Source organism: Coloeus monedula, assembly GCF_965178545.1.
Source record: "Coloeus monedula genome assembly, chromosome: 5".
In the NCBI taxonomy this organism is placed as follows: Eukaryota; Metazoa; Chordata; class Aves; order Passeriformes; family Corvidae; genus Coloeus; species Coloeus monedula.
In genome coordinates this window covers 61,960,197-61,984,661 of record NC_138785.1, presented here as the reverse complement: position 1 = coordinate 61,984,661, position 24,465 = coordinate 61,960,197, and the positions used below count along the sequence as shown (strand labels likewise).

The 24,465-nt window shown below is 40.2% G+C and overlaps 1 protein-coding gene across 1 annotated transcript; it reads right to left on the bottom strand.

The window, feature by feature from the left end:
• Nucleotides 1-4,562: 4,562 nt before the first annotated feature.
• On the bottom strand, nucleotides 4,563-23,916 carry WDR1 (WD repeat domain 1). Its single transcript, XM_082281247.1, has 15 exons — nucleotides 23,758-23,916; nucleotides 23,360-23,481; nucleotides 19,400-19,490; nucleotides 16,418-16,565; nucleotides 14,795-14,975; nucleotides 12,904-12,981; nucleotides 12,133-12,213; nucleotides 11,781-12,014; nucleotides 10,882-10,969; nucleotides 9,889-10,045; nucleotides 9,143-9,230; nucleotides 8,028-8,138; nucleotides 7,376-7,549; nucleotides 6,132-6,276; nucleotides 4,563-5,830 (listed from the first exon to the last, which is right to left on the bottom strand). The coding sequence occupies exons 1-15, from the start codon at nucleotides 23,771-23,773 to the stop codon at nucleotides 5,721-5,723; spliced, it is 1,824 nt and encodes a 607-aa protein (XP_082137373.1). The 5' UTR covers nucleotides 23,774-23,916; the 3' UTR covers nucleotides 4,563-5,720.
• Nucleotides 23,917-24,465: the final 549 nt, after the last annotated feature.

Sequence of the window (24,465 nt, the reverse complement as noted above, 5' to 3'; positions counted from 1 at the left end):
TAATATAATGCAGGGGTTTCTGTACTTGTAAGCTGAGGCATGGCTTAGTCTGCTGCATGCATTAAAGATTTGGTTTTTGACTGCTTGGAAATGGATTGTCCATGAAGATTATAAAAAATATTTGGCAGAAGGGACTGTTTTCCAGCTCTAAATAGATGCTGCTGAGAAATCTGTAGAAAGACTGTGTCTAAATACCTTATGCATTAACTTACTTGGCTGCAGCTTCTTCCCCACACAGTTTCCCCATCCTGGAACCACTACCCCCACCTTGTGAGGTTGTACCTGGGTGCAACGGGCCCTTCTAGAGTCTCTGCACTGAGAAAGATACTGAGAACCTTGAGCAGAGCAGCAGCAAGCCAGTGCTGCTTCCCTGCAGGTCAGTGGGCATATGAAGGGCCTTCAAAGGCAACATATGGAGCAAGCCTGTGCTCTGCACAAGTCATGCACAGGCTGCAGGCTGCACACAGGCAACAGGGTCCAGGAAATAAAAGTTGCCAACCCAGAAATCTGGCCTGCCTGCAGAGCATGAGAATCCCGGCATAGATACCTGTCAATACTTATTTGGCCGTAAAATTCATACCTGGCTACCCTGAGAAGATTCCCCCTTCCCATTTTAATGCCTGCAAGCTTTATAGAGTAAAGCAAATCCACAGGCAAACGCTGAGGCCTGACTGACACGTGAAGCAACTCTTGGGTAGTCAGATCCTCTGACAACCCAGCCTGAATGATGCTTATAAGCTGTGCTTTCAGGAGTTGCTAAATACAGGTGACTCCCTTGTTCATGTGGGGCAGACTTGCTGGCAATCACACAGACCAGGCAACTGGGAATGACAAGCAATTCTGGGTGTCATAGAATAAGCCCTTTTTGGTGTCAGGGGTAAATTGCACTTCAAACTTTTATCTTTCTCTGCAGGAAATCAGAACTGACTGACCTCACTCAGAAACAGGCATGGGCTGACTGGTCACAGCACAAGCTGGCTGGTCTGGGCCAACAGCCCCACCGCTCCCAGTTCCATACACAGTTAACCCAGCTGCCAGCTAACCTACAGAGTGGGAAAAGGAACAGCTAAGCCTGGCTTGTATATTGAGTTTCTCTCAGGTCAGATCAGAGAGAGCTAATGAACCATGATCTGTAGAACTTCATAAAGATACAGCCATTTTTGAAGCTCTTCTCATCAGGATGTAACTGTTATTACAGCTCCAGGACTTGGTATTTCAGAAAAAAAGTTCAGAATGATTTTAAAGTGAGGCTTATTCCTCAGACCTGACATGCTTCCTGCAAATCTCAAGCAACAAGGCAACAAAACATAAAGTTCTTAAATGAGGGATCATTTAAGGTGATAGAGAAAGCTCAAGTACTCAACACTTCCTGCTTTGGTTTTCACAGACAGGCCTGCTCCCACAGCTCTGCATGTGCCAGTGTGCCCCGGAGAGGAGCAGCCATCAGGAGGAAACAATGTTAGGGTCTACTGAAAAACTGGATGTATTGAAGTCCATAGGGTGGTGGTGATGGGACCAACACAGAGCTGTAGAAGTGGTTGTCCCACATGATTATGAGATAGTTAAAATATCATCCATGAAACAGACCATGTTTATCATGGAAGGCCTCTGATCACTGGACAAAGACCTTAGCTCTGAATAAAAAGAAGACTCAAGGGATAGGGGCTAGTTTGCATCCACTGCAGTCCCCAGACAGATGAAGGTACATTTCCCCTTGGAATTTAATCCTAAATACTTGCAGGACACAGGAATAACCAACATGGACTTGTCACAGGCAAATTTGACTTGACCACTTGATAATTCTGCATCTCACTGCTGACAGCAATGCAGATGAGGTGAGGGAGATGATGCAGCACATCCAGGTTTCAGACAACACCTCTCATAGCAGCTTTCCTTAGAAGCTGAGGTGTGTGGGCTGGAGGAAGTCAACAACTTAACATCCAACTGGGGGCCAGCAGATAGCAGAGAAAATATTCCAGGAGGCCAATACCAAGGGCACAGTGTTCTACCTTCTCCTGCTACTAACAGATAATGTAAATGAATGGTCACGCAATACACTTGGCATCTCAGGTTGGATAGTAGGAAAAACTTAAGTGTAACAGATTACTCAGAGGCTCCATGATCTCCATCCTTTTAAGTGTCTCAAGGCTTGATTAAAAACCAGAATATAGCTGACCTGGTCTAGTATTGCCCATAGCCCTACTTCATACTTGAGATGAGGTCTTTAGGGTCCTTCCACCAACACCTCTATGAATTGGTATACGTGATTTCATTCCTGTCAGGAAAAACATCGGTATTTCAAACAAACTGCCTTTAATATGCAAAACACATGCATTTATTCATTGCAGTCTGATGATTGTTATGGGTCCCTTCCCACTTGAGATATTCTACGATTCTTTCACTGCTTAGCTGAATTCCCAAGCCTCTCTGGGGAGCTTTTGCACTTCTAGAACAAGCATCTGCTGTATATATGCAAACTTGTGACTTGTTCTCAGCCCAGCCAGTTAGCTGCATGATTCTGCTCCCAGGCCACTGAAGGCACTTTTTTCTCCTCTGTGTACTTTCATCACAGAGATAGACATGGCTGAATTTACTGTAGGGAACAGTTTACATGAGCAAATCCTTTCTTGTGCCACAACCATGAAACAGTACCTGCAGTGACACACAGGGTTCTCTGTTTAGAAATGCACCTCAAAAAAAAAAAAATCAGTTCCAGGTTGAAGGATTCTACATCTTTGCTATTTTGCTTCAGAAAAATATTCACATAATTAAGATTTTAAGGCTGCTACCCTCACTCTGAGGAACTCTAATTATTAAGAGCAAAAGCATTTGGCAGAGGAACAGAGGTGTCAGAACATCTATCCATAATTCTATTGTGTCTGACAAAACAAACAACTTCCATCTCCAAATAGATCAGTGATGCCCTTTATTTTTCCCCTCTACCAATTGCCAATTAAAGAATTGCATTTAGGATCTGCTGATATTCCACACAACAGCTGCTGGTAAATTTCTGGCTGACTGTACAGACCAGCTTCTTGGAAGGCCAATGTGCTGTACAAGCGTGGCAGAAATGGAACAGGCAACCAGGATTAAATCACAGTTAAAGGGGGAGGGGAGAGGAATGCCTGCACTACAGCCTTGTGAGGAATTACTGGTCACGTTAGTTCTCCGAATCTACCCCCGGCCTAATTAAGCTGCATTTTTACTGTAAAGCAGGCAAACTGCCAGCCACGGTGAAGTGAAACCAGCTTTCCAGTAACTGCCAAGAGGAGCTCAAAAGCATATTCATGTTTAAAACAGAAGCCTTTAGTAAGGGGGCTTGAGAAGCTATGCTTGAACAGGGCTTGGACTAACATTAAAATACAACTCTTAATATAGCAATATGTAAGGTGCTTTGGGGTTTTTTAAGGTGTGGGTGTTTTTGTGGGTTTGTTTTTTAATTTGCATCCTCTGAGCCTGATTTCATATTCACGTTAAGTATCACTATTTCCTTTTGAAATCACTGCAATCTGTACAGACCATCCAGTCTTTTTTTCCCGTTTCTCTGTTGCAGGGCAGGCCAATCTGGGGCAAACACAAGTAATGTAGGGGTCTGATTCAGAGCAGTACAGCCAGGCTCCTTAGATCAGTTTGTGATGTGTGTACACTGGATCAACAATCAACCTGTGCTACGACATTTGGTCCAACAGCAGACTGTATTTGCAGTTTTTTTAGTTGGGATTTGCTAGCCAACTACAAAGACCATATTAGTTCTTATGAAATTAGAAGCTCAGGCCATATGCCAATAAACAAATCCAATGGAAGCTGAAGCACGAGCAGTCACCCTCCCTGCCATCCAAACACAAATGTCAATGCAGGGTTTCTAACTAACAGGCATTCCACAGGAGCACTATTACAAGGTCTTTGAGGAATCAAAAAATTGCTCAACCTACACATCACCGATCAGGCATAGGTGCACAAGCTCTGATAACTGCTTAACTCCTCCTCCCCTCCCCCTTATAATTACTTAAATGACAGGGATTCAACTACCACATGAACCCACTAAGCAGATTCACCAGCAACTCTTCCAGAGCAGTCCCTATATGCAAGTTTTAGGGGCTAGACATTGAGAAAACCTTGTTCATTTGGATTCTAAGCCAAATATCAAACACATTCTTTTCCAAAACTTCTTTTGTCCTTGCATTGTTAGTAAGCATACATGCAAAACTGCTGATAGAGAGCCACAGTGCACACAAAGAAATCATGGTGCAAAATATCCACTTCTTAGATTTTTTTTCTTCTATGTCAACTGTTCCACTGCAGATGTTGGTTTGCAGGCTAGGAGAGATCTGATCACCACTCCTAAAAAGAAATCAACATTTTTCCTTTTTAAAAGATGTTTCACCAACATTTCATTTTTGAAAGGCAATTTTTTTTTTCAGCAATTGAGCAATAGTCCACAGGATGAGAAGCAGCAAAAGCATTTTATTTGCTGTATTATTAGTGTCATTAGAAATATGGTAAAAAAAACACGCAAGTCCACACAGAAAGGAAAGCTTAATAAAACCCAAAGACAACTGGAAAGGTGGTGGTGGTAGTGGTAGAGACTTAGCAGAGAAAATACTTTTTGAAGTCTTCCAAGTTTCTAGACAGCAACAGCTCTTTTTTGGCCATCAGAGATGGTAACAAATCTTCCTACTACTTTGCATCAGAGTGTCCTCCTCCACCCTTGTTGGACTGCTAGCTTCAAATCACTTAAATGTGTTGTGGAGTGTGAGAAGGGAACTAAACACAACATCAGGATCTCTTCGCATGAGATAACGCTTTCATGCAACTGTTCTGCACATGCAAAGGCATAAAACTTACTGAGCAAACACTATCTTCTCAAAAATCACTTCAAGTCATAACAACACTTCACTTGGTTTAATTCCTGTATTTTCCAAAAGGTGGTAAAGTACTGCATTTTTTAAACAATAACATGCTTCTCCTCCTTCAAACAGAAAATATCTTTAATCTTTGCAACAGAATGATTTCTTTTCTCTGACACTGAAATGACGAGACAGTCTTAATTCATGAAGTAACAATTGTGTTTCTGAAGTTGCCACAACGATTATTTGTAAACATTATACCCACAACAGTAAGTACATTAAAATCCCACACTTCCACCTTAAAATAAACCACAAAGATTTGACATGAAATACATAAAAAGTTTATTATGTATGTACCCCATCTTCTTATCTGGAGGAGAAAATCTGAGGCAACAGTTTGGTGCAGTATAGAGAAGCAAAGCAATATACAGTAGCTGCACACAGCTTGATTGGTTTCAGACCACAACTAAATACTCTTACTATGACTGTTAGTACAGAAATGTTCTGTAATTAGAAAAAATGAGAAGTATTACTCTCATGCTGTACAGTCTTATGCTTCTTGGTTAGAAAAGAACAACTGATTGAGTTTGAATCTTTCGCGCCTGAACCTTGCACACCAACTTGTTCGGCTGTTGCCTCTGGAATGTTCAGCACAAAGGTTAAGCTCCAGACATAATTTAAGTGCTTTTCATGTGCAAACTGTTACTCGCTAAAGCTTTCAAAGTACATTTAATTACAGATATGAACACCCTGTAAAGATATGAGGATATGACAGCAGACCCAGAGGCCAATACAGATTCTTTAAGAGAAATGCTATGTTCCACTGCAGTAGTTCTAGTCCCTGATTAGGTCCTTCCAAAGAGGGGGCTTATTTCAATTGTAGGAGATAGACCACTCTTTAACAGAAGCATCATGGGATGTTGTTACCAGAGTATGTTCATCCAACCATGCCAAGCCGCTTACATGATGTAGTCTGTGAGCATCTGTATCGCAGTGCAAAGTAACAGAAAAGAATTAGGAATGCTGGGTTGACAAGGTAACCTTCAGCACATTCCAAACATGATTTTTAGCTGCATTAAATACTAGTACTGGATTTTAAAAGTAACTACAAAAATAACATAACAAAAGAATTCCAGCTAATGTGACTAGATAGAGATTAACATAAAGGCTAAATTATTTTGGGAACATTCAAAGCCTGCTTACCGTTAGTCTAGAAAACAGAACAGTGTTGGATTTCAATAACTACTAGCAACTTTCAAAAGCAGCATGTTGAAGAAAACATACCTGGTATCTTGACTCTGGTCTCTGGATCACTCACAGTCCAAACATACACCATCATGTCCATGCCTCCAGAAGCAAAGTGTTCATTATCTGGTGACCACGCAATACAAACAACTTTCGCATGGTGTCCGTAAAAGACGTTATACTCCTATTTGAAAATTCGGGAGACAAGGGTTATTCCAGTAGTTAAAGCTACTTCAGGAAATCACTAACTTTCAATGTGCAGCATCAGAACAAGCTACTGCAAGCCTCCAGACAATGTGTATCTCACGTGCAGATGGATACACTAAGCAAACCAACTGGTGGCTTCATTTTATGTGATTTATTTAAACACTTACTAGGCCAATAAAATACAAACCTTTTGTAAAAAGCCACTAAGACGTTTTTCTATTAAAGCTTGATCTGTTATATGCATATGCAATTTAGAGGCTTCTAAAATAATCCCGCAGATGTTTCTCAAGCCAAAATTCTTTCAATTTTTACTTTAAAAATGAAATCTTTTTTGTGGAATCCATCCTGCATTTTTATTTCAGTGCTGTTTAATCAAAGCTTAAGGACTTTACAGACTGATACACATTGACTGCTTGGGCTGAAAAGTGGAAATTGCCCATTTTTTGGTTCTTGGTTAAAAGACAGATTGGCAGATAAAGCAAGACTCCCTCTCCTAACACATCCCTTTCATTGCTTAGCCCTTACCATGGTGTGCCAGAATTTTATTGCCAAGTCTGCTTTATTTACTTCATTGAATTTTATTGTACTTCATGATTCTTATCAAACTGAGCCTGCATTCTTGTCCATTTTACAAAAATGCACACAAATTCTCTAAAAGACATGGCATGTATTTTTTTTTTTTAATTTCCTTTAAAAAACCAAAACTAACAAACTGGTTCAGCACACACAAAGGAACTTTTTGTATTTAACTACTGCTAGTCTCTGGGAATCCAACTCCTTCCCCTTTTTCAACTATGCATTTTTTATTAGGTGGGTTTCAGTGTTTTCCCAGCAGCCAACCTATGCTGCACATTTCCTCAACTATTTTTACGATCTGGAGGGTTCACATAGGCTGCTGTAAACGTTAATACTACCCCAAAATAGCAGGTAAACAGTGACAGAAACATCAAATTTACATCAATGATTTACAATTAAGCCTCAGCAGCTATAATATACTTCACCACAACAGTTTTAGACAGGAGCTGTCAGTCAATTTGTTTTTAAACAAAGTCAACTCTTGCTCCAACAATTCTTACCGCGTAGCCATCAGCGACGCTAAAGACAGTGACAACTTTGTTTGCATCACAGACTGCAAGAAAGGCACCATCGTGAGAATATGCCAGGTCAGTAACAGGACCTTTAGCTTCCAAAGTCTTATCATCACTTTTCAATGAGGTTCCTTGGATTGAATACAAATGGACATTCCCATCCTGCAAATTAATAGCAAAGAAGAAGAAAAGGTAGAAAAATAATTTTACAATAGAAAGAGGAGTTTCTGCAACTTTTTACATTAAGTCTATCTGGTAGTGCTTCTGTTAAGAAGAACTTTAAATAACCTGTCACTTATGCTGGCTACAATCCACCAAGTGTGGAAATAGACCCATTTTCTAGAATTTGCTAACTTCAAGAACACACTGGGTAAAAACAATTTAGCAATTTAAAAACAGCAAATACAAGAAAAGATTAAATTCAAAAAGAAGTGAAATAGACTTTAGATCACAATTGTGGCAGAACCTGGGGAATGAAAGCCCAGGAACACCAAATACACACAACTTACTTGATGCAATACTGATGTTGTTACTAATTGTCACCTACTACTTCTCAACAGAACACACCTACTATTATTAAATGCTTCTGTTACTTGCTCCAGTGTTCAAAGTAGTACAGTTTTAGGAAGTGCAACCTTACCGCTCCTCCCACTGCAGCTGTACCTCCTGTGGGGTGAATGGCTACAGCTTCTGGCTCATAGCCAAGGTCATCAATTGCAAAACATTTTTTCTTATCTTTCATCAAGACAATCTGTAAGTAGAAAACCAGAAACTAAGACCCTTCTTCAAAGTACCAAATATAAAACTATACTAAGCCACATTGCTTAGTCATAAATACAAATGCCCTCTGGTTGCTCAGAAATTTATTGTATCTCACCTTAAGGGAACAGTTTAATTCTTAAAAAAAGCCTACATGTGGTGACTAACACATATAATCTGCTGTACTGGAGTACTCATGTTCTAAATTATGCAGTGCAGGGCATCCTCCATTGCCTTCAGCTTTGCTTCACTTGGTTTGAACATGAAATAAACAAACCAGTATTTTTAGCAATGCTTACTCCCTTCCTGGTTCACTGTTCAAGGGAGGGAGGCAGGACCAAATTAGTTGCAAGTTAATTCTGCAATGTTAAACTTTAAAGGCTATTTCCTATCCAGTTCTAGTCTATGGATAACTGGCATTAACTCACATGAAAACAGGTTTGGACAACACTATCAAATGTCCCAAGCACAAAACCAGCACCCATACAGAAAGCATAAATCATTAGAAGTTAATAATATTTCAGTACAAGAGAGCCTTGGTGCAATGTCTCTGGTTTTCTGTGATCTGCATACTAGTGGCAAGCAAGCTAGAGCTTCTTATGCTGTACAACAGCATTAGTTAATTAATTAGTTGGATTAATTGCAAAAAAATAAAATGCAGGAGAAAAACATCCTTTTGCCAAAATCATATCACTGAACAAATCTGGCAAGAGCATGAGTCTGACTGGTTTAGCCTTCCAGCACAAAGCTGTATTGATAACAAATATAGATACACCCACACAAGGGACTTTCTGAAATTTAAATATATACATAAATGCGAAATTGGTACAGGATGAAAAAAGACAAGGCTATCAAGTATGCTGAATTATGTTCCCTACAGCTCTTATTAGGAAATTCTGCAGATGTACAAGGTAACCCCACACTAAATATCTGTATGTTACCATATACGGCATTATTAACACAGCAATTGTTGATAATCCACAAGTTAATACTTACTTGTCCAATGCATAAAACTACAGTATAACCACCAGGACCCACAGCTAAACATTTTGGTTGAACATCCATTTTCACAGCATCCTGGCCACTGGAAGAAGACATGCCAAGGCAGAGAAGCAGGAAGGACAAAGCAGAAAAAAATTATTCCATCTCTACTATTATTTAAAATTGCCTATTCAAATAATCACCCACTAATCATCAAGAACACACATAATTTAATTTTTGAATCTACTAATCTGCAAAGTTTCCTATTGTTTGTTTAAAGCTTTACTGTCTTGATCAGATAGCACGCCTTTGAAACGAAAATTAATGTTGCAATACTATAGTTTAATTTTTAAACTAACTAGATTATCTTAACAGGATTCTTTAAATTTGTTTTTGCTTAAATTCTGGTTTCCATGAAGAAATAGCTGTGTCTCACCCCTCCTAACCACATTTATCACCACTATCTCTGGATATTTATGAATCACAAAGCAGACATCCTTCCTACAGCCCCTAACTAAGTTGCTCAGTACAAGATAGGTCTCCCATCTAACCCGTGGAAGGGATAAAACCAATTGAAAAGCCAGGGATGCATTTCTCATTGTCAGAAAAAAGCATAAGGTTGATACAGTAATGATGTCTACAGTTTCCATGGTAACATAAAACCTAAATAAACTCCAGCATAATTTTTTTACCATATAAAATCAATAAAACTCTTGCTGTAAAACAATTATACTGCAATAAAAGGCAACATTTTAACTAACCTGTAATCCCTCTTGCTAAGGTTGGTATAGCGCACAGTGTCATCCATACTGCAGGTAACCAGCTGGTCCATTTCATCCACTGCCATTCTAGAAACCTGGTTTGTGTGGCCTTTCCCAGAAAAGCCATCATTCTCTCCAGTTTCAGAATCCCAATAATGTGCATAATAGAATTAAGGAACATTTGAAGATACTGGTGCAGTCAGGTACCACACCATGAAAAGTTAAATAAGTGAGAGAACAGCTAAGGTTAGAAAGGACCTCTTGAGATTTAGTCCAACCTGCTGCTCAAACTGGTGTCAGCTACAACAGGCTGCAGGGTTCTGTAAGGTTTTGAGTATCTCTAGGGATGGAGACTTTACAAGCTCCATAGGCAGTCTCATAATATCTATTAAGTGAGCCTCTGATGTTCTATAGTGAGCTAAATGACCTACCACAAACAGTAGCAAATACTGGAATAATTAGCATTAGGTCTGAGACTAGACAATACTTTTTAAAGAATTTTAGTTTGAAGTCCTACAACATTGGCTTTCCCTCATGTAACATGGTTACAGGTCTGCAAAGAAACAGGGCCTATATTTATAAGGGTTTATGCCAACATGACACCATTTTAAAGGCAGGATGAAGGACTGTAGTTGTAATTGTAAGCTTCAGAATGCTGGAAATGTAACTTTCTGCATATTGTGTCATAAGTGGAAAATATGTATTGCTATTTCTTGATGTTACAAGAGGCTAATTTGTAGATCTACTTGTTCCTCCATACTAACAAGCTACCTACCATGAAGAAGCAGCAACTGAAAATTAAGAGCTGGCTTATATTTAGCAGGAAAGTGTGAAGGCAACTAGAAAAACAGGTACTAGGGGAAAGCAAAATAAACTTCTTTAGACAAAATATTCACTTGTGTCCAATAAACTTTGGGCTTTTTTTTCACCTCTCCTAATGAGCTCTTTAAAACTATAAGACTATAAGAAGTATCACTATCATTCAAAGGATATTAATATGACCATCATTACTTCCAGAGTAAATATAGGACTTTCCACCATTTTTGTGCACCGTGAGACACTGAATTGATTTACTATGACCCTGTGAATGGGACATAAATAATTATTGATAAGCAATTTTTGACACATACATACACCTACTTGAGAAGAATTATAGGTTATTCAGAAAATAACATGCTATTCACAAGCGTTAAAAGTCATCCAGTATAAAAACCACTATTTTGCAGTGTAGTCATTTAACTGTTACAGCACTGCTATTGCTATGTCCTTGAAGAGAAACAGTAAGCATCATGGATGTCCTTATTAGCCTGATGGGCCAAAATACTTTCGTTGCCTTTTCATCACTGCTTTTCAGGCACTTTATGATTCAGGGAAGAGGACTAAATATGGTCATGTACCCACACCAACTTCCAGAATTATAGCAGTGATGGCAAAAATCTGGGACATTGTTTCTAGTTCATGTAAAAATGTAAGTTCCCATGAGAAGAACTCTTGTGTCAGTGAACTCTTTAAATCCTAAAATTAAAGTTCGATTGCACGGTAACCCTAGTCACCTTGTCCACAATACACTAGTTCTGGGAGAATGAGACATCACTGGTAGTTTTCTATCTATGCTGTATTTCTTTTCTCATCTCAAGAATGCTTAAAAAGCTGCAACAAAAGATAAGTTGATAACATTAATTAAAATGAAATAGTCTGTGTATTTGCACAAAGCACAGTCACACATGTAACATAGTAACTTCTTGATTCATAAGACTTCAAGAAACAGTCATGCATAGCTTGTTTGGCAATGCTAATTTAACAAAGCTATTCTTCAATAGCTACTATTCCATCTTGACAACTTCAACCACTGAGTCATTTATTGCAGAAACTCATGCAGTAACAGAACTTACCTTTATGACACGTAAAGGCTTATCTGGATTGTTCTTGTCCAAATAATTGATATAGCCAGACAGAGAGAGAGTCAGTAAGTGGTCTTTCTGCCACAAGCAACCCAGCTGCTGATCCAACACGTTTGATCCCATGTTAAAAGTATTTACAATAGAATTAGCACCGACATCCCAGATTTTAGCCGTTTTATCTCCAGAAGCAGAAAGCAACTGACTACTGTCAGGGCTCCAACTAATCTGTAAAAACAAATGTCACCACAAGACAGTAAATGCGTTTATTAATTCAAGACTTTGCGGTTCATGAGCTGAGTAATGAAACATTACGGATCATTTGCACAAATGAAGTAATACTTACAGCATAAATACCTCCATCATGTGCTTTGCCTCCACCAAGAGCACACACTTTCTCTCCAGTCTTCCCATCATAGACAAAAATCTTGAAAGAGCACAAAGACATACAACTTAAAGGGAAAAGCAGTAATAGAAAAACCCCCAAGATAGCGTCTGATACTTTGATACACTAGACTCCTTTTTAGGGAGAGGCACAAGCTACGCTGCATTGAATAATTAAGACTAAATGATTGAGATGAAAATTGTAAATAATCATAGCAAATCCCCTGTACATTGGATCCAGACATGTGAAATTATGGAAGATATTACAGTTTTGACTGCTGCTGTGATGGCAGCTGCTTAACACTCCTGTCATGGGAGTCTGCCCTCCAAGAAGGACAAGCTACCTGTGGTAACAGTATCATTGTCAACCTGCCCTTATCAGTAGGGAGCACACATGGAGCTATGTTGCTACCTATGAATTCACTATTTCAGCTAGACATCCCAGGATCATAATGACATACATATTCCAAAAGTCCAACATGTTCCTGCCAAAATAACCTGTAAGAGAATGCTAGGGAGATGGAATGGGGAAAAAATCTGAGTAAGAATAGTCTGGTTATTACCAGTTATCAATTATTACAGATTTACAGGAGGATAGTTAAAAGTTTAAACCAGTCATTTTTTGGCATAAAAAAAGAAGCAATGTGGATTTTACAATACTAATCCTATTCCCAAAATGCACAAGAAAAACTTCTCATGCTAAAATCACTACAAAAAGTTCCCTGTTTTTTACCTGCCCATCTGCACTAGCTGTAGCAAATCTGTTCCCATCAGGAGAAAACCTCACACAGTTCACAAACCGTGTATGGTCCTGTAGGAAGAAAGTAAGAATCAGAAAACAAAATAAGAACAGACTGTTTTACATAGAAGACAACCTAGTAACAAAGAAGTTCTCTTATACTTGAACCATAAATTAGCTGTGTAGGAGATGCTTGCTGTAGAGAATTGCTATGAGGCAAGTTTAGCCTCTGTCTGAAGAGAATCATGGGGATCAAGAACAGTCCAGGGAAGACACTGTGACATCATTACTGATGTAGTTAAAACTCAGTGCATACCAGGAGAATGAGTACCCGGTTTCAGGGATAAGTAGTAAAAAAAGTCAGATGCAACCTACATGCAAACACAAGATTCTTCCCCACAGGTCATTAAATTCTTCTGCAACGTTCTCCAGATTTCAACTCTTGCTTCATTGCGCAGTGAGTTTTATACACAGAAGAGTATTTTATCCTTCTTATTGCAAAAAGAAACCACAGGCATGAGGAATAAGTTACTATTTTACTGAAATTCCATTTCTGGGAGACTGCATTAGTGGTAGTTCTGTGAAGTAATGAGGCAAGACTGATGTATGCTCCCCAAATAGACTATTTACAAGTAGGAGACTATTCAAACCATGCAAACTAGAAAACACACATTAAATAGGGAAACACCACAATGAGGCCAAAGCTCCCATGCAGAGAGATTTGGAAGACTATTTTTAGTATTGTGGAAGGCAGGTTCTAACCTACTTTCTTCAACTATACTTTTTTTTCCCCCCTCGATGATACTGCAGGCTCTAATCTAAACCATGTAACAGCCTATACCAGAATCCCATATATCAACCATATATCACTTTAAAAGGAAGACTGCATCACATACCAGTCTAAGCAGCACTGGTAAGTAATTCGGACTTCAGAGTTCCAAAAGAACCAGCTTAGCAAAATGCAAGTATCAGCTTAAGTACAGAAATATATTAGGCAACTACATCATTTCATTGGATCGCAGAGCTCAAAACAATTCCTTTTCTAGAACTGGAACGGCATCCTTACTAAAGTCATCATATGAAGACTACTCAAGGCTTATATGTAAGAAAATAAAAGGCATACTACACTGTTTTTAAAACTAAAATACAAAATAAACATTTTTAATCTACTACTGCAATAATCTCCAGTATCTTTGCAATATTTTTTTTGAGGCAAGAGACCTCCTGCCATTAAAACAGCTGCAGAAGCTTGTGGATTTTTGTTTTCTTTGGCCTTAAGCAACAAGGGATACCTTAACTGTGGTAGTTCCAGCCTTCATTTCATTTAAGAGATTGTAACAAATACAATAAGAAACAAAGTTCAAAGGAATGTAGAAACAGAAAACTGACCACACAAGTCATTACATACCCATTCCATGTGGTAGAAATTAAGTTATGCTTTCAAACATCTACACTCACCCTTTCTAAGTGGCCCTGGGATTTCAGATTTGAGCATTTGTTATCAGATTGGAAAATTCCATTAAAATCACCACATTTCTTGAATTATGCACCTTGGAAAGTATTAAAAAATTCTACATGTCTGCACTGAGAAACAGTGCTCTGAAAGCATCAATAGGGCCATTAAAACATCCTACTTCACCCCTTCCATAACTTAGTGACAAAGAAAAAAGAATACTGGAAAAAGTGCTTCAGGTTCTCTTTTTAACCAGTCATTTATTTCAGTTTTCTTGGACTGAGATGAGCTTTTGGCTATACATGATTTTAAGAAAGCCACTTGACACCATCTATGCCTCAAAAGGGGGAACTGAGAACTTTTGTTATAACAGCTAGTTGTGACAAGAACTGCTGCACAGTTTAACAGAGCCACATCTAAACTTAAACTCACACTTAGTGTAAACTTGAACTTGAATGGCGGTCCCTCAAAGAAAGCAGCACAGTTGTCATCACTGCCAGTTGCCAGCCGATATGGTCTCGTTTGTTTAATGTCCACGCTATTGATCACTTTATTGTGCCCAGTAATCTCGCCAACAGAAGAGCCGCTATCCCACAGGAACACTGCTCCGAATCTAGTTAGGAAAGCACACAATAACTACAATTCATAAAAGTTACATGCGGATTAACTCCTTGAACATCTGCAATCTGCAGATTTGAGTGCACTCAAAGAAAAGAAATTAGGTCATCTCATTAAATCTCATGCAAGCACATCATAGTTCCCTGAAGGCTATTTGAGATCTTTCTGGTGAGAGAATCTAATCCTCAATAGGAGACGTTTGCTGAAGGGGACAAAGAATCAAGTTTTGCATATAAAGCTTCTAACGTTCAGAGATCCAATGTATATTCCTCACTAAGACTGTTAGTTTATAAAAGAAAGCAGTAAATTATTCCATCTGCCCAGCCACTACACAGAATGCAGAAAGCTAGGATAACAATGACACTGGATCACAGTTATCTATCTGGCTATTTCGCCTAGATTGGGTAGCATCACTTTACAAATATTACTACTTAAAGGTTTAAGGAAGAAGAGTTTTAAAAGCATTTTAGTTCTTACTCTAAATCACCTTAAAAACCCCCTGGTATAATCAATACAGAGGCACTGAACTGCCAGAGCATCGCTATTTGAAAGGCCTTCTTTAGAATCTCTTCAACAATATTCTAGACTGAAAGCACATCCACCTAACAGGAAGCTGACCAAGTTTTTGAAGGAGGAGAGCTAACTCACATTGTATCTACCCAGGAGCAGATGGGGCAGAGGGAGTAATGGAGGACAAAAAAAAAAAAAAAAAAAAAAAAAAAAAAAAAAAAAAAAAAGAAAAATCTTTTTCAAGGACACAGTACTTGACAGGGATTAAAAAATGGTACAGGGAATCAGTGAACAGGACCACATGATGCTTTTTAGTCCTTTAGGCAGAAGACTACCTGGTCTGGACTCCACCTTCAGGTTCTGATAGTCCTTGAACATTAAAAGGAGGACACAAACCTGAATGGGCATCTCATTTAGTCAGGTAAAGGACAACCACTTGTGATTTCATTAAACTACCACACTAAGGCCTAAAAATATAGACATGTTGCCAAAGGAGAAAATTCAGATACTTTCGTTTTTTAAACTTTTATTCAATCAATTGAATAAGACCACGAGTCCAGTAAGTGAAGGAAGAGGGGGGAAAAAAACCTTGTGTTTTCTCCTTCCTACCCTATCAGAATTTGACAAAAAAAATCCACCAAACAGCTATCCTTGAACACAATACCCACCTACCTCTAAGAAACAAGTCCCATACAATTTTTAAACTAAGCAATTGTAACAGAACTGTATTAACTAATTTACAGCTGTCAAACACTGCATAGAGAATTTTGTTGCAGAACAGCACAACTTGAAGTCTAGACAGGGAAAAAGCAATGATTACCTTCCACTGAAGAATTAAAAGCTTTCTGCAAGGAACTTGCTTTGTTAGAATACAGAGGTTTACAGTAAATGTATGTATCTATATATAGACACACACGAATTACTCACTTTTCCCTTCCTTCTCCAACCACAGCAATTCTCTTGCTGTCTTCAGTCCATGCAAGGTCCTTTATTTTTCCTGCAAATGGCTGATACTCATACTTCAGTAGGTGTTCCTTCTGTGTAGTATCCCAGATTCTCAGCTTTCCAGAGACATCTGCCATAATAAAACAAAATATAACTATTGTTCCAGCATGACTCAGTCACATGACTCAATCTGCCACAGTACAGATTTTCAGCTACACTGAACACTTGTACTAGGGACCTACTACCTTACCCTATTACAACTACTACAAATCACTTGATTTAGGAATGCTGAAGGCTATATCCATTTCACCAAATTGGGTTTTTAACCAGATATTACGATTCAAGACATGCAGCACCAAATACAACACACAGAGAAAACACTTGCAGACACGTGAAAAAACTGCACAGTAAGAGTAGGAACTTTAATGTTGTCAGCTGGTATGTGTTTAGTGTCACAAAGAACAAGCCAGCCCAGCCCCCCTGCCCAGCAGCTACAAGACAGCTCACTGACCCTTCACTGGGAAGTAAGAGACCCTACATCTACAAGAAGGGAATAGTCCAGTGGACAGTGGTTGATGCACTACAATTTGTACCTTCAAAGGAGACCTGTTTTGCATACAAATACCAGGCATATGTACTAAGTACTAAGAGATTTCTGTCCACAGAACTCAATTCATGCACACCCACCAGTGTACTTTTTCTATACAGAAGCATGCACACACTTAATGGTGCGTGTGGATGCCTGCACTATCTGGAATACTACACAGGAATGCAACAGAATATTCAGGAACAGTAATGTCAAAAGCAGCACACACAGCACAAGCAGTTAACAATTTAAGACTTAAGATCATGAAAGCTCCCTGGCTCACTGTTTCCACTCAGTGTTGTACAACCCAAGAGCTATTCAGAGCAATTACTGTGCTGCAGTATTGTAACCGGAGGAATTGTTCTACACACAGACAAATTTACAGATCTCTAATGAAACCCACACAGCAAAGTCTGTGTGTATTGTACCCTTCAAAAAAGCCACTGTTTTAGAATAAACCACATGCTAAAATATGCATCTTTCACCTCAGCAGAATGCTTAAATTCTGTTCACCATTTATTGGTGCATCTTTACAGTTCAATTTAAACATACAGCAACCCTGCATTTTTGGGACCTGGTCATAGACTGATCTTCTAAATCATGTTCTAAAAGGACAGATTCAGACTTTTATAGAGACAATTTGTTATCGAAGCAGAATTTTAATGCAGACTTTAAAATCTAATTGTTTTCTCCATCTATTAATAGATGAGACACAGAGCTTTAACTTTGCAGTATCTCCCATTACTACATCTGCTATGACTGCTATAAGAGAAATTACCATAAAAGCCAAAAGCATATTGCTAAAGGTCTGTCTCATGAAGCACATGAAGTATTAATGCAGTCTGCATGGCTAATGCAGATTTATAGATAGAGAAATGAATCTTACATGTTATACTTAGAAACAGCTTAAACAGCTTGGTCATCTATCTTCAGACCCCATGCTCAGCAGTATCACAAAACTATTTATAAATGACATATAGAACTCACTTTTTAAGGGAAATTTTGCAACCTAAACTCTTTCACTTGGGTATGACAAAAATTCTGAGAAAAATCAACCAAATACTTCCCTAGCACAGTATCTATTACTGTTCTCTTACAAAGGACTGGAAATCTAAAAGACTACAAGAACAAATTAGATAGTTATTATGAGGATTAAGTGCTGCATAAACCTAGAGTACCAAGTTTGTAGAATACAGAAGAGGGTATTCAATTTGACACATGGTCCACACAAAAGACTGAGCCAAGAAATCCTGGCTGTGGTCCCTTTCAGACAAGAATGTGAGAAAAAGAGAAAAAAAAAAAAAAAAAAGAAAAAAAATCTGTGCTATCAGTGTTCTTAAAGGTTCCCTAGTACTCCAAAAATACTTATTTTAATAAAGCTTTCTGATATGAAGGAAACCAAGAAGGACAACATTTTACATTTTAAAAAATACAGTTCCCTTGAAATTGCTGCAAGAGAAACTCCCATTCTACTAAGACCTTTGCAAGAAACTGTGCTCCCTTTCTAAGGGGCTCATATTCAGAATGTTTTGTTTTCAGATATATTACTTTGAAAATATGTCTGTATTTGGGCACATGCTTCTGAAGCATTTCTAATTGAAAATGGCAAGCACTTTTTTAAAAATCCATATATTAGCTGCAAATCTTTGTAAGAAATACAAGTTATAGTATTGTATTTATCAACATTTTTCACTGTACACTAGTCCTCCTGAAAAAAATATCAATTATTAGATGCTAGCTTCTATTAACTGGGGCTTGTTTAGTTCTTCGGTAGTCAAAAACTGCTGTAATACAGGAAATTCACACTGTAAAAATTTATGTTGCACATCCTCAGACTACTGATTCATATGCATTATATGGAAACTGAGACCGAGCCTCTTTCCCTGCTAACTTGCCAAGAAAAGCTTTTTTGGTTCAGGTTAAAAGGTAACAAAAGTCATAAATGTTGCCAAGTTTGGTCAGGAAGAAGGGAGAAGGGAAAAGAAAGGAGTACACACTGTTTTAGCATCCCTCCCCTGCACAAAATATCAAGGCTTATTAACATCACAAACAACAGTCCTGTATTTCAGAAATAACTTTTCACTCTGCTGCATTTACACAAGTCTTCATCACACCAAGTATTCAGGGTTCCTTTCCAGGTTTTTTTAAAATCGAAATAATACATTTTAAAAAGACCAAGAATGTCACTAAACTCACTGCCTAAGGAAGAGGTTAGAGGAATAACAACAGAAATCATTCCTCCTTCAGAGATGTGTACATAATTCCACCAAAGCACATCACAGTGACTGCATATTCCATACACACACGTGAAGTGTTACTACTGTTTTGCCAGTAACTTCAACAGCTCTGTCCACACATCTCACACATGGATACTTTACCTCCGGATGCTATGTAGAATCCACTGGGAGCATACTTGGCAACTACAACCTGGTGGGCATGCTCAGTGTAGATGTCAGCAATTGCAGGATTCTATTTTATAGGGGGAAAAAAAAGGTACTAAGTTGTATTTCCTCCTTTTCAAACGAATAAAATCAGAAATTCAAAGATAAAAGCATAATATCTCCCTGCACTCCCCACTCTCACACCCTTCCTTCCAGCTTAAATTGAGCAATTGTCTAAAAGTGAGAAGTGCAGTACACATTGCAGAACACTGCTGAGACCACTGGAGCAACACACTACTTTCTAACAACTGGCACAAAAAAAAGATTTCCTCTTAAGGAAGCCTGAAGTGCTGGGACCCTTTCTTCTCCAATACCTGCTGAATAATAGAAAAACACTCTCCAAAATAACAGGCCAAGCATTTTTTAGGGCTAGCCCAAGAATAAAGCAGTTACCCAAGTAGAACACTAAATATGAGCTGTGCTTTGCAGCACACATTTAAAGTTCTACTGTAGTCAAGTATGAAACTTGAGCCTGCAGTTAATCATCGCCATGTACCCAAAATCACTCAATAACCAATGAGGTGTGCTAGGCTTGCTCTTTCTTGACAATTGCAATCTGCTTAAAAAGCCAGCAGACCAGAACAGGAAAAGGTGTTTTCCCTTGTATCAAGGGTTGTACAGGAATTCTGAAAAAAATTCACTGCCACTCTATCATAATTTTATCTCTTCAGTCTTAACTATATTTTCAGATGCTTCACATTGGACAATAAAATGAACTCAGTGTATCAGCAGATCAGTATTGTTACACAACAGAAGTGCCACACAAATCAAAAAAAGGATGACATCAAGGCAAAAAACTGCTTTCAAATTAATTGTATAAACGTAATTCTGCATTCCTCCCAATTATAGTGTATATATGCCATAACAGTAATGCACTACTCTTTAGAAATGTTTTTCTACCATTTAACAGGCTTCTTCCAGCTCCAGAAACTTGACTCATATGATCAAAACAAAACTACATTTTAACTGCTATAATTAATACAGATTTATTCAATCCAACCAGAAAACCACCTGATGTTATGGTATGACTCAGCCATCCAATCAGGAAAAACTAAAACACCCGCTCTGTGTTAGAAAGCGGTCTCCTGCTCACAAGAGTTCTTGCTGTTGCAGTACTGTTACGTCTCCGGAGACAGAATACTGCTTGCTCATGCAAAAAGGAGCTCTTTTTCATTCCTGCTTTTAGGCATTGCTTGAGTGCATTGTAGCCCTACTTAAGTCACAACCGTCTGCACTTACAGCATGCATCCCTCTTCATTTTGTGCCCAACTGGATTTCATCTGAGCAAGATAAGATAATGTTTTCCCTATTCTACATCTGCATCACCTACATGTTCAGGAAGCTCAAATCCCCCCCTCCTCCCCATGCTGTTATTAATGGCATACATAAGTAGGTGCTACTTTACAGCAAGAATCTCAAAGAGTCTGGGAAACTAAGCTGAGAGACTAACTTAAAGGGTTAAATGGAAGAGTCCCAAATTTAAGATACGGTAAATAGATTCCAGAAACCAGGTAATAAGGTAGAGCTGTCAAATTGTACATTATTTATTCAATAGTATTATTTCTGCTTGTAAAGTCAGTTTTCTAACTTGCATGTTGTCCACATCAAGCCCAAACCCCAAAAAACACTTCTAAAAAGATATTTTAGGAGAAAATTATAGTGTGAGCTGGGACAAATGTAGTACCTAGATTAAACCAGCAGTGAGCTTATGTGGCTTATTTCAAACACTGAAACCAGAGCCACATATGAAAGTGAGCAGTTTCAGTTCCAAGCTTCAAAGTAGTCTTAGACCCAGGAAAATAAAATATTAATGAAGTATGAAACCTTAAAAATATCACTAGTCTCTCTTACAGTGCTTTTCCAGCACTGCTCCAGAACTACTTCTTGTTAAAGGAAGTCTCTAGATCACGCTCAAAGATCAAGCATTAACCCTGAATGCTATATTCATCTGATTAGCTAATGCTAGATAGGTTTAGACTTAAGGAGAAAGGTGATCACTGCATTTTGATGACCCGTTTTTTTTTTTAATTAGAGCACAACCAATCCATTGGAGAACTGTTCATGGAGGGAATACACACAAACCCCCCAGCATTTCATTTGGTTGTTACAAACTATTAGAGAGGCTTCTATATCATTCATAAACTGCATAGCTCTTTACTAAGAGTGGACACACTTGCACATCAGGTTACAAACTGCAACATTCTCCAGCGCAAAAGCCACAGCACAGGTTTAGGTCAGTTTTTGTGTTATGGCTACAATATATTCTGTAGTCACCTGTCAATTATTAACAGAAGCAAACTTGCCTTGTCAGTTGGATAAGTCTGCATATCAGCATGAATTGCACCATAAAACTGAAGGATTTGTGACTTCTATTCTCACCTTTCCTTGGGAGTTTAAACAGTTTAAATTTGAATTCCCACAATCCCACCTCGCTTGTTCTCAGGTCACCATGTGCCCTACGCCCCACAGCTCATGCTGGGGCTCGCATTTGGACTGGGCTAATGTTTAGTGAGCTGATTCAGGTAAAGCAAATTGCTTTCTTCCAATTTAACCTCCAAATCAGGGTCACAAGAGCATTAATGACAGTGCAAGGGAGGAGGTCAGCATTCATGACTTGGGCAGAAACTGTAATGTAAGCAGAGTGGCTTTTCCCTCTTCTCTCATCACACTGTGTGCCATTACAGGCTTTAACTGGGGCTTCTGGTTTCAGAAACTTGAACTTTTCTTGATACCAAGAGCAAAACACTATTACAAAGACATTAAACCGACATACTGAAACCAGAGTGCAAGATTATTTTTGGTTTTAAGTGGATAAATTTAAACTGATAAGTGGATAAATTTAAACTGCAATCAAGAAATCCGCAAGGAATTTCGTTATTAGTAGCACTTTTCTATTACTACATGACAGTGAAGAAATGTCTGAATAAAGTGGGGGTGATGAGGTAAAAGAGGGAAACAGCTCAGTTTACAAAGGTGATTTAGAGAAGCAGCCATAAACAAATCCATTGTTGTGGAGACCTAAAAATTCCAGAGGTATGTCCTGCCCCTCCCCCCGCAGCCCTTCCTGCTGTAGGCCAAATCTGCAGTAGGAAAGTAAATCTAGGGGAGAATTTGATTTCTAAAGAATAAGCAACCACTTAGAAGAAATTTATTTTTTAAAAACCAGTAGTAAGACAATGGCCTAAACATGCGACGTTTCCTCCATGCTTTTAAAAGGGATGCCATCTTTGAAATGAAATCTTTCAAATAACTTACCATTTCTCTAGTTAGCACCAGAGAAAAAAACCAAACCCAAACCTCCACACTACTGAAAACATTAACTGGGGCATTCTAATATTTAATCAATGAGCAAAATGCCCTGTGAGCAGGGCTGAGAACTTGCATCCAGCTTGTTATGGAGTCCAGCAACTCATAACTGGTGTGATTCCTCGAGCTGAGGCTGGGTGGGGGGAAAGAAGCTGAAGAATAATTCGTTTAAAGATACGGGTTTGCAAGTATTTACATGCTTCTCTGACAGGCTAAGGGCCCAAAACAGCAAAGAAGGAAGAGCTCATTTATTAGGCAAACACAGCACTCAACTTCATAATAGTGATACCTAAGAAGATAAACAGGGCCAACCAGAATATACCAGTCTCTCGTCTCTTAAGTCCTATGCGAAGAGGGAAAGAACTGCACATTTTACCGAGATTTTCTACATGTTTTTACTGTCGCTGCCTATGGTTTTATGCCTGAGTCATGCACTCTGCTTATTCTCCTGCTGCTGATCAGGGATCTGTGACCTCGATTGAAATCGCCAAGACTGAATGAAGCACAGGCTGTTAAAGGAGGGGCAGGGAGCGAAAATGAAACTTAGCGAAAGCTTTACACTAGAAAACAAAATAAATCAAGATACATTACATCAATGTTTCTGATGACGACACATTTTCCATTGGTATAAAGAAAATTGTTGCCCTTAGGATCACCTCCAATAATTTTGGAAACGCCTCGTTCAACCTGCGGAAGGCTGGCGAACACTTTTTCTACGAAAAATAAAGGGAGAAATGGGATAAAAGGAAAATAAATAATATTTTTTTTTAAAAAAAATCAAAATAAAAGGAAGGCGCTTAATGCCTCCGCGCTACGGGCACACGCCCTGCCCTGACGGCAGCCACCGTCACTTGTTGCTGTCAGGGGGCTGCGAGGCAGCGCCGGCTCCGCGCCATCCCGCGGGGCCGCACGAGGGTCCGCAGCCCGCGGGGCTCCCCGTCCCCATCCCCGCCCGGAACCTCGCCGCCCCGGCGCGCCCGCCAGCTTACTGATCTCGTACGGCATCTTCGCCCACTTGTTACGGCGGCGGCAGGCACGGGCAGGGAAGGGCAGCGGGCGCGGCCGGGCCGGGCTCTGTCGCTCCGCTGCCGCCGCTCAGCCCCGCTCGGCCCCGCGGCGCGAACCAGGAAGCGCCCGCGCCGCGCGCCGCTCTCCGCTGCCTTTGACCATATATAGTCAACTCTGCTCGCGCCGCGCCGCTCCCCGCCAGCCCGCGCCGCGCGCCCTCCCCCGGAAATGCCGTGGGCTCGGCCGGGCCCGGCGGGGCCGCGCTGGGGCGGCCTCGGAGGCGGCCCCGCCCCACGGGGAGCTGCGCGCAGGGCGGGCCGGGCCGGGGCCGGGGCCGGGGCCGGGCGGGCGCCACACGGCGGCTCTGACCGGCCTCGGCCGCGCCGCGCGTGCGCGGGGCCGCTCCCGCCGTGGCGCTCCCGGGTGCGTGCGCGTGCGCGGCGGCGGCGGGGCCGCGGCGGGCGGGGCTGCGCGCGCCGGCAGCGCCCTGCCACGGGAATGCCGGGCGGGCAGCGGGCACATCCGCGGGGAGCCCGGGAATGCCGGGCGGGCAGCGGGCACATCCGCGGGGAGCCCGGGAATGAATGCCGGGCGGGCAGCGGGCACATCCGCGGGGAGCCCGGGAATGCCGGGCGGGCAGCGGGCACATCCGCGGGGAGCCCGGGAATGAATGCCGGGCGGGCAGGGGG

Coding starts and splice junctions, on each gene's coding strand:
- WDR1 (XM_082281247.1), bottom strand. Junction 14,976..16,417: donor GTTGGAGAAGGAAGGGAAAA/GTGAGTAATTCG, acceptor TTTCCTAACTAG/ATTCGGAGCAGTGTTCCTGT. Junction 7,550..8,027: donor CAGCTGCAGTGGGAGGAGCG/GTAAGGTTGCAC, acceptor ATTAATTTGCAG/GATGGGAATGTCCATTTGTA.